Source organism: Oratosquilla oratoria, chromosome 9, assembly GCF_046742065.1.
Source record: "Oratosquilla oratoria isolate Oo_2021 chromosome 9, ASM4674206v1, whole genome shotgun sequence".
In the NCBI taxonomy this organism is placed as follows: domain Eukaryota; kingdom Metazoa; phylum Arthropoda; class Malacostraca; order Stomatopoda; family Squillidae; genus Oratosquilla; species Oratosquilla oratoria.
Window position 1 is genome coordinate 47,610,736 of NC_134785.1, and position 10,538 is coordinate 47,621,273.

The window sequence follows — 10,538 nt, forward strand, 5'->3', positions numbered from 1 at the left end:
TCAGTCTTATGAGTCTTGAGTGTATTGTTTCTATGTTTGTTGTTTTGTGGAGTTGTTCTTGTGTTTCTAGGTATGGTGGTTTATGTTTTAGTATTTTCCTTAATGTTTTGTTTTGTAATGTTTGCATGTTTTTGATGTTTGTGTGTGTGCTTGTGACTGTGATTATTGGGGGTATTCCAGTTGTGGTCGTGCTACTGTTTTGTAAAGTTTTATTTGTGTTTTTCTTGTTAGTCCTCTGAAGCGTCTTAGTCTGTTGAGTGTGTTTTTTTTTGTGATATGTATTCTGTTTCTGATGTGTTTTATTCCTTGTGTGTTGATGGTGAGGCCTAGGATGTGTGCTTGTTTATTGTATGGTATCATGTTGTTGTTTATTTTTATTGGTGTTGGTTGACGTGCTGAGATGGCTAGTAGTTGGAATTTGTTTGTGTTTGTAGATAGTTTCCATTGTTTTTCGTATGAGTTGATTTTGTTAATTTCGTGTTCTGCCTTTCAGGCAAGCATGTGTTTTCCTGTAGTGTTAGGGTATGTGATTATCTGTGTGACGTCGTCTGCGTGTTGTATAGTGTAGCTTCCGTGTGAGAGTGGTGGTATGTCTGATGTGTATAAGTTGAACAGCGTTGGAGAGAGAACGCTCCCTTGGGGTACTCCGCTTTGGAGAGGGAAGGCTGGTCCTATGTAATGGTTTATTTTTATTTTTGCTGTCCTGTTGTCTAGGAAGCTACGCAGTGTTTTTGTGATGGTGTCTGGGAGGTGTGTTTGTAGTATTTTGTATTTTAGGCCTTAGTGCCATACTTTGTCGAAGGTCTTGGAGATGTCGCGTGATATTATGTTACATGCATGTTTGTGTCTTCGTGCGTCTGCGATTATTTCATATATAATGGAGAGTGCTGTGTGTGTTCCTTTTGCCAGGTGTGAATCCGTGTTGGATTGGGTTTAACATGTCGTGTTCGTGTAAGTGTGCCATGAGTCTGTTTGTGATTAGTCTTTCGTATATTTTTCCAGGTGTTTCTAGTAGTGATATGGGTCGGTAGTTTTGTATTTGTGTGGTGTCTTTGTTTTGTTTTGGTATGAAAGTAATGATTGAGTTTTTGAATTTTTGTGGAAAGTATCCTAGGCTGAGTGTTTCGTTGTATATGTCTGTGAGTAGTTGTATTGTTATATTTGGTAAGTGTACGAGTGCTTGTTTTGTTATGCCTGATTGTCCTGGGGCTTTGTTTTTAGTGTGTTTGATTATGTTTTTAACGTCTTCTAGTTGTATGGGTTCTCCGATGTAGTTGTCAGTGTCTAGTCTGTCTAAGTCTATATTTGCGTAAGGTTGTGTTTGTTGGTGGTGTTGTGTTATGTATGTGAGTATTTTTGTTTCATGGTTTGTGTCAAATTGTGTGTTTTCTGCTGGAGTGATCTGAAAAATGTTTTGCCATACCTGTTTGAACGAGTTTTCTTTGTCTTTGGCGTCGTGTAGTTTGTCGTTGTTATGTGTTATGTAAGGTGAAGTGTTAGTGTTGGATCCTTGTAGTCTCTTTATTGAGTTCCAGAAGTCTTGTGGCTTTTTGGGGTTGAATTTGATGTTTGATATTAGTTTGTTCCATGTTTCTTCGTAGTTTCTTTTGTATTCTTCTAGTATTTGTGTTTGTAAGTGTTTAATTGTTTGTGTTGTGTGTAGAGTCCAGTTGTTTTCTGTTATGGCTTTATTTTTTTATGTGGTTTGCCTTCCATATTAATTGTTTTAGATGTTTTAGGTGTGGGTAGTTGTTTGTAGTGTGTTGTAGGTATACTCTGTGCGATTGCGTTGTGTATTAGTTTGTACCAGTTCTCTATTTTGTCGTCTGTGAATTTTGTGTCTTTTATTTGAGTGTTTGTGTTGGTTTGTGCTTCTGTGTTGTTATATTCTTCTGTTGTTGTTTCTAGTATTGTTTTAAATTTCTTCCAGTCTGCTTCTTTGTATAGTATTCTCGGTGGTGTGGGGATAGTGATCGCTGTGGTGGATAGTGTGAAGTGTAGTGGAATGTGATCTGATGAAGTTGTGTCGCCTGGGTGTATTCTGTATGTGAGGTGGTGGTGTCGGTTGGTGAATATCATGTCTGGGTTGCTTGTTCCGTTGTTTGTAATGCTTGTTGGGAAGGTGAGGTGGTTCTGTGTTATTAGTTGGTGAATGCTTTTTCCTACGTGATTGTTGTATGTGTGTTTTAGTGTTTTGTGTTTTGCATTAAAGTCTCCTATGATGTATGTTGGTTGTGGTTTTTGTGTGATTTTCAGTATGCCTTGTGTTGGTAGGTATGGTCTTCGTGGTGGGAGGTATGTTGTGGCTATGATTATGGGTCCTTTGTTTGTGTGTATTTCAATGACTAACATGTCTTCATCAAAGTCGTCTAATAGCTTGTATTTTATGTTTTGTTTTATGGCTATGGCTATTCCTGCGTTGTCTTCGTTGTAAGAGTTTTGTGTGTGTGTGTTGTAGTTAAATATTTTAACTGTGTGTTTCCCTATTGAATTGAGTAATATGATGTCTGGCGCTTGTGTTATGTAGTGGTTGCTGAGCTGGTTTCTTCTGTGAAATGTCCAGTGTTGTACGTTGTGTTGTAGTATGCGTATTGTGTCCATGTGTGTTTGATTTATTGGCTGTTGACTGTCCAATGAGGTGTGTCTGTCGGTTTGTATTTACGAGTGTCGTAGTATCCCTGTTGTGTTTTTCTGTATGTTGTTTCTGTCAGTCTTTGTATAGGGGCTTTGGTCAGGTCAATTAGGTTTTGTGTTATCAAAGTGTCTACAGTTTCCTCAGGCATTTCTTTGGTGTAAATGTATTTGATCTTTTTGTTTTGTAGGGGTGTGTGTACGTTTTGATGTATTTCTTCATCTGTCATGTTTGTTGTGTTGGGTGTTATTATTTGAATTGTGTCTGTGTTGTGGTCTGTTTTCTTTGTCGGTTGTTCTGTTACTGATGTATGTTCTGTGTTGTGTGGTCTTTTGTTTCTCTGTTCTTCAGTTTCCATTGCTTTTGATTGTGATTGGGTGTAGGTAGTGTTGTTGATCATGTTTAGTACGGCTGTGGGTTTAACGACAGAGGGTGGGATTATGATTGTGGGGAGTCCATTTGCTTTGTAATAGTCATCTATTTTCTGTTGGTATGTTCCAGGTTGTGCTGCCTCGTTTATGTTGGCGTGTATGATTGCTGTGTTTATGACAGTGAGCTGTTTGAGGGTTATAGGGTTGGGTGTTGGCGTGGGGGAAGACTGAGCATTGTTTCCTGTGGCTATGTTAGCATATGAAGTGTTGGAGTGTGTGTGTGTGTTTTGCATTTTATTTTCTTGTATCTTCTTAATCAAATCTTTTCTTACTTGACATCTAGCTGCGCATGTTGGGTGGTTAAGGCCACAGGCGATGCATTTCTTGATGGCGTTGTGGCAATTCTTGTTCCTATGGTCAGTGGAGCAGCAGCTTGAGCAGATGGTGTATGTGGTTGGTTGTGAACAATGTAGCAGCGTGTGCACAGTGGTAGGTGTATGTATGTTTCCTGGCTTAATGTGTGTGGGAGGAATGACTGGCTGAATAACAGGATGCCTTTGTCTAGGCACTTGGTCACCATTGTTGTATTTTCCAGTTTTTCCTTGAGGATTGTTTTGGTGTTGGGCATCTTGATTATGTTGGTTACTTTCAAGTATGGGTTGAGTCGTGCCATCTCTAGTTTGATCGTTTCCTTGTCTTCATGGTAAATGTGTTCGTCAACTTGTTTTATCACCAGGGTTCTCTTCGCGTTCAGCTCCGGGGGGTCGATAATGTCTATTCCTTCTTTTGTAAATTCCTTCTTGGTTGTTCTTTTTGTAAGTTCCTCTATGGTCCTCTCATCCCCACTCTCCCTTCCTCCTTCCACTACACCCATCACTCTACTTCCACCCTTCCCCCCTCTCCCTCACGCTCACCCTTACTTCTTCCATTCTCATTTCTCCACTCTCCTTCCTCCCCTATCAATCCCCCCTCTTCCTCTCCCCACCTCTCCCACCTCCGCCTGCCCAATCACTACCCTTCCGCTTTCTTGCCTGCTCATCCTGTCTCGATCCCCCGTTCCCTCTATTATCAGCAACAGCAAGAGTGGATGAATCCACGCGCTCTTCAGAAACGAGCGATGACGGTGAAAGAGACTGGGTGACTACTGGCCAAAAAAAGAACAAAAAGAAAGAGCGCGCTATGCGCTCTGGAGATGGGCAGGAGAGACGGGTCCAGACCCCCAGCGAACAAGCGGTAAGGGCCAAGAGGGCGTCGCTCCCTTTGGTCACCACAGGCTATAAAATTCCAAAGTGCCCAGAAGGATTTCAGTCAGCCTATGATCTTTCTCGAGAAATCGAGAAAAGACATAGCAATTGGAATATTACCTTTAAGTACCTGCCGACCGGAGAGATTCTCATCACTCCTAAGGATGAGGCCGCCACTTCTGCCCTTGCCAACCTAAAAGAGGTCAACGGTAGGAAGGTAAACCTCCAGAGGGTGGAAGGAGTGGAGAAGGGGACGAAGATGGTGTTACAGGGATGGTCAACTGACAATACCCTTGACGCCATCAGAGAGCATCCGCAGGTGATCAATGCAGAAAGATGCACCTGGAGGAAAGAGGATACCAGGCAGATTGTGGTTACCCTTCGGGGGCCCACACTGAGGGAACTGGACCTGGGCATGTGGGGCACTTTCCCACTACGCACCTTTGTGCCGGATCCCATGAGGTGCTTCCGCTGCCAACAGTATGGGCATCACCAGAGGCACTGCAGGCGCTCATTTAAGTGCGGCATCTGTAGTGGCCCACACACCACCGACACGTGCATTGCAAAACACATGAACAACGAGGAGACGACGGCCAAGTGCCCCAACTACGGCAAGACCCATCACTCTTGGAGCCTTGCCTGCGGCATCCGCAGAGATGAGGCCAAGGCCCCGCCCCGTCCCTCGGTGTGGAAACACCCTCGGCAACCAAGGGAACCCCGTCAGCAGTCTCCAACACCGTCGCCTGCGCTAACGGAGGCAGAGTTCCCTGGGCTCCCTCAGCGGTCCCGGTTCCATAACAGAGCCAAGGATCGCAGCCCCCTGGCAGAACCTCCTGTCCAAAAGGAGCAGCAACCGGTGCAAGCTCTCTCACGGCTCCTCACCTTTCAGGATGACGAGCTAATGCAGTTCGTCATGGTCACCGCGGCTGCGCTGGCCCGCCACCTAGGGAACTCGGAGGACCAGGTCAAGGAAGCTACGAGCTTCCTCAAGGACATAGCACAGGCGATGGTCTCCATCAAGAAGTGCTCATCCGCCACCAAGCCCTCCATGTCTCAATCTGCTGCACCAGGTACCACCCAAGTGATCGAGAACTCTCCAATGACCCCATCTCCTGCGCGGCCTCCCCCAGTGTCCAGACACACGAGGAGGATCCAGCGCCCTCCCCAGTATGCACAGAGCCACCGACGTCTGACGAACCGGTCCGAAAAGGAAAAGCAGGTACCAAGAGTACAGCAGGAGCCGCGGTCAAGACTGCATCGCCTGAGGGCCCAGTTCGAGTCCAGCGGTATCAGATGAGGCGAGAGGTTACCCTCTCTAAGGCAGGTGGCGCAGCGTTTGTGGCTGGCTTCCCTGACGTACCTAGGGGAAACGAAGGGATGGATACGGACACTGACGTTAGTAGCGAGGGCTCATCTTCGCAGTCAAGCCCGTCATCATCAGCGGAATCATCAGAAGACAACGAGCACCATGGATAGATTGCCCACAGTGCACTTGACCACCCGGACTGTTCGCTTCCTCCAATGGAACATCCTTGGATTCAGAGCGAACCAGTCACTTCTGCAAGCCATCATACGGCAGGAGGAAAAGCAGGCCATCCTCCTGAAGGAGACCCTGGTGGGAGAGGAAGAGATCAGGATCTCTGGATACAACGTGTTCGTGTCACCCCAAACGGACAAAAGTAGAGGTTGTATGACCCTTGTCCATGCGTCCATCCCATGTTCAAGAGTAGACCCACCAATAGAATGTGGGGAAGACGTGGAGGTGCTCGCAGTTCGATTGCACTTCCCCCATGACACGGTCCATGTGTATAATATTTACAAGGCCCCTGGGCGTGGACACTTGGACCTGGGGGAAGTATGCACCGTCGCGGAGGACGAGCAGTACATCCTCGCAGGGGATTTTAATGCGCACCACCCCATTCTTCACTCCGTGTCACCTGCAAACTCGTCCGGGCGACACATTGAAGAAATCTTGAACACCAACCCGGGTGTGGTCCTACTGAACGACGGGTCGCCGACGCATGTACGACATGGTAGGCTCGATCTCTCCTTTGTCTCCTCCTCATTACTGCATCGGATGTCGTGGAGCATCAACGACACGGCTACGAGTGATCATTTTGGAATAGGCATGTCGCTCACCGTAGCCCCGCCACCTCCAGTGGTCCAGAGAATATGAAGGTGGAACCCGCGCAAGGCCAATTGGACGTTGTTAAAGAACAGAGTGGCTCGCGAGGTCGTCACCGACGCTCTGGCCATGGGTGAGTTGGATGATGCGGAGGCCTCACTGGTCTCTGCTATTCATGCAGCGGCAGAGGAGACAATACCTAAGAACGCCCTCAACAGGAGGAGACATCGTAATGGTACTACAACCAGGAGATCAAGGATGCCAACCACAGGGTCAACCGCCTACGAAAGATCCTACGTCGACACCACAACCCTGCCAACCTGGCCAACCTCCGGAGTGCCGTCGAAGAGGCCAGGGAGACAGCTCGACGTGTGCGTAGCGACAAGTGGCTGGAATGGTGCCAAAGCTTTAGCGAGTCCACCACGCTAAAGGAACTGTGGAGGAAACTCCACATAGCGACCAGCCGTACTCCACCTCGGCGCGCTCCCCGTGGACCACAGTGCGAGGCAGAAAATCTGGCACAAGAGTTTGCCAGACGCACGCACACAGCCACGCTACCAGTCGAGCTACAGCAGAGGCAGGCCATGCTACGTGAACCAAGAAAGGCCAGGGTACAAGCCGCCATGGAGTGTCCGGGTGATACGGACACGCCATTCACCGTCCATGAGTTACAAGCCTCACGTAAGAGATCCTCCGACACTGCTCCGGCGAGTGACCTAGTGACGTACTCCATGGTTGCACACCTGGGGGATGCTGGAGAAGAAGCACTCCTCCAGGTGGTAAACAGTAGTTGGTCCTGTGGAAGACTTCCGTCCAACTGGAAGAGGGCCGACATCGTCCCTATCCCCAAGCCCAGGGAGCCCGGAAAGTATCGTCCTATCTCCCTGACGAGCTGCCTGGGGAAGACCATGGAGAAGATGGTTCTCCAAAGACTTTTGTGGAAGCTGGGACCACCACAAGAGAACCTCTATGGCTTCATCAAAGGGGTGGGCACGGCTCAGTGCATCGCAACGCTCTTGAGCCATGTGGAGCAACGTCACGCCATGGTCGTCTTCTTTGACTTAGAGAAGGCATTTGAGCTTGCCAGTCCCGCTGCAATTGTGGACAGTCTGGCTGCCAGAGGAGTACAGGGGAAACTGTTACAGTGGATAGCGGATTACCTCTCTAATAGAACTGCCAGAGTCCGTCTACAGGGAGTGGAGTCCTGCTATCACCCCTTGGGAAATGGTACACCCCAGGGTGGGGTTCTTAGTCCCACCCTGTTTAACGTGCTGATGGCGGAATTAATAGCCACCCATCTACCTACAGGATGCCGCCTCCTATCGTACGCAGACGATGTCGCGCTGGTGGTAGTAGGCAGAGGGACCAAGGTCAGGAGGACGCAACTGTGCCTCGACCGCATTTCCTCAAAATGCGAAGAGCTTGGCCTCAAGATCTCGCAACCAAAGACTAAAGCCATGTGTTTTGGCACTAGCGTGACGCCGAGGGACAGACTCCTGCTACAGGGACATGAGGTAGAGTGGGTCAGCACGCACATGTACCTTGGCGTCTGACTTGACTCCAGGATGTCCTTCCAGACCGAAGTGGCCTACATCCGGGAAAAGGCCCTCGGCCGGATTAACGTACTAAAGTCTTTGGCGACCAGAGAAGCAGGTGCCAACAGCGCTGTCCTCCGGACATTCTACGTCAGCGCAATTCGACCGGTGATAGACTATGCCAGCAGTGCTCTGGCTGGTCTATCCGCAACACGGTTGGCTGGCTTGGAGGCAGTACAGAACCAGGCGCTGCGCGTAATACTGGGCGCGCCGCGCTGGACTCTGGTCGCCAATATGCAGCAAGAAGCGGGACTGTTGCCTATCAGTGCGAGGATCTCAGGACTGGTGGTAGCCTTTGCCATCAGAGTCATTCAGAGGGACCATGACTCGTTCCTGCGGCGAAGGCTAATCAGCGCCCTCCAGCACGATCCGGATCTCTTCCCGCAGAAGAGGTGGTCAGCGAGGGTTGCACACCATATAATGGACCTTCAACTGCATAGTCTTATCCTTCAGAAGAGGAGGGATGTGCCGGTGGAAGGTTATGTGCAGTTTCCCCCCTGGGAGAATCCACCGGCCAGAATCAGTGTGATGGCGTCACGACGCGGTACGCCGCTGCCGCGCCTGCGGGCGGATGCGGAGGATACAATGATATCTGTCGTCCCTGAAAACTGCGTCGTCTACAGTGGATCCTGTACACAACGTGGCAGGTGCAGCGTTTGTCACGAAGGACGTGCAACAGGGAGTAATGGTGTTGGGCACTCGCTGCTCGACGCAAGCAGAGGGTGTTGCAGTAGGTCTAGCATTGACCCATGCTCTCAACACCCACCAACGTAATGTAGTTGTGCACACAGATAGTCTAGCTCTATTACAATTAGTATCTAGAATTTATCACAATGACCACAAACACCTAATGACCTCGTTGCTATTTCAGCTCAAGGCCCTCCGTCAGCAAGGGAGATCAGTCGTCCTCAATTGGGTGCCGGGACACATCGGCATCCAAGGGAATAAAGCGGTAGACAGGGTGGCCAGAAGAGCGGCCACAGGAGACATGGAAGACGGAATCGGTCTCCTCCCGAGCCGAACCGAGATCTTGGCCATTACAACGAGGACGATGGCCAAGAGGGAGCTGCAAACCCACAGGAACCTGGCAGCCCAGAGGCCGTCAGCACGCTGGTATCAAGTTGCCACAGCGTGTGAGCGGCTGACCCCTGGAGTTCGTCTCTCCAGGATAGAGGAAGTCACCCTTCACCGCCTCCGTCTCGGATATCGATGTTTCTCGGAGGTGACGGGACAGCCGGAGGCCTGCATCCACTGTGGAGAGGCGGGGGCAAACGGGCTAAATCATTATGTGGCCCTCTGCCCAGCGACCAGATTTCTGCGTGCGGGCCCCAGGACCTCGGCCGAGGGACTCATCCGTTGACTGTCAAGGACACTTACCTCGTATCAGCTGGGACGCCTCCTTCAAGTGCCGCCCCCCCAGATGATACGGATGGGTTCTGTTTAACTGTACTCACTTGCTGATTTTGACTTATGACACATCACAAACTTAAGCCAAGGACCAATGCCTTCTCTTTTTCACCTAGGTAACTGCGTAGGATGCCTTGAACCGACCGTATGAGACACGACGGGTGCAAAGGATACCAACCACGTCGGCTGGGACGCCTCCTTCAAGTGCCAGCCCCCAGAGGATACGGATGGGTTCTTAACTGTACTCACTTGTGATATTGACTTATGACACACCACAACAATTCAAGCCAAAGGACTAATACCTTCTCCTTTTTCACCTAGGTAACTGCGCATGATGCCTTGGACCGACCGGATGGGACGCGACGGGTGCAGGAAACTAACCACGTCGGCTGGACCGGATGGGACGCGACAGACACAGAGGACACTAACCACGTCGGCTGGACCGTGGGGACCGACCAGGACCGTGCAGCGCTGCAAATATCGACATGATTCTAACTTGTAAAACACATGTACACACAACTTTAATTGTAAAAGGCATACAAAGGATTACAAAGGCGGAGCATGCCGACAGGAGACCTTTTGATCCATATCTAGGTCGGATGAAAAAAAAAAAAAAAATCATAATAATAAATAAGAACTATAATAATGTAAATAACAAATAAAATACATAAATAAATGCATAGGTATAGTTAAAATAATAAACAAAGGTAAATAGTAAATAATAGACATATAACTAATACATACATATACCAAGGGAGGTAGCCAAAAAGGGAAAGGCATAAAAAACACTCCCACCCATTTCATCCCTAAATACACTCCACACCCCTCCCACCCTTCCTCTCATCTGAGCACCTCCTGGATGACGGGTCATCCCTGCACCCTGCCCACCGCCCAGGGTCAGAAGCAGTGTCGCAAGACACAGTACATCCACAGCAAGGCCGCTTCATTTAATCGGCGACCCCCCCTCTCCGTCCCCCTTTGCATATAAGGCGAGGACGGGGAGAAATCCCTTCGGGCTGCGTCAAAATTTACTCACACATACTACCCCGCCCCCCACCCCCCTGCCCATTCCTCCTCATGCAGTCACATCATCATCCATATACAACCATTCTCCACTCACCTCTGTCTTCCGTCCTCTCCCTTCCTTCCTCAACAGACATTCCC

At 49.1% G+C, this 10,538-nt stretch overlaps 1 protein-coding gene across 1 annotated transcript in view; it reads left to right on the forward strand.

The window, feature by feature from the left end:
• LOC143028377 (uncharacterized) overlaps positions 1 to 10,443 on the forward strand; it is a 41,085-nt gene extending 30,642 nt beyond the window's left edge. Inside the window, exon 3 of the mRNA XM_076190359.1 lies at positions 8,839 to 10,443. Coding sequence (XP_076046474.1) covers positions 8,956 to 9,327 — 372 coding nt within the window. The 5' untranslated portion in view covers positions 8,839 to 8,955 and the 3' untranslated portion in view covers positions 9,328 to 10,443. The remainder of the gene's footprint in view (positions 1 to 8,838) is intronic.
• The last annotated feature ends 95 nt before the right edge of the window (positions 10,444 to 10,538 follow it).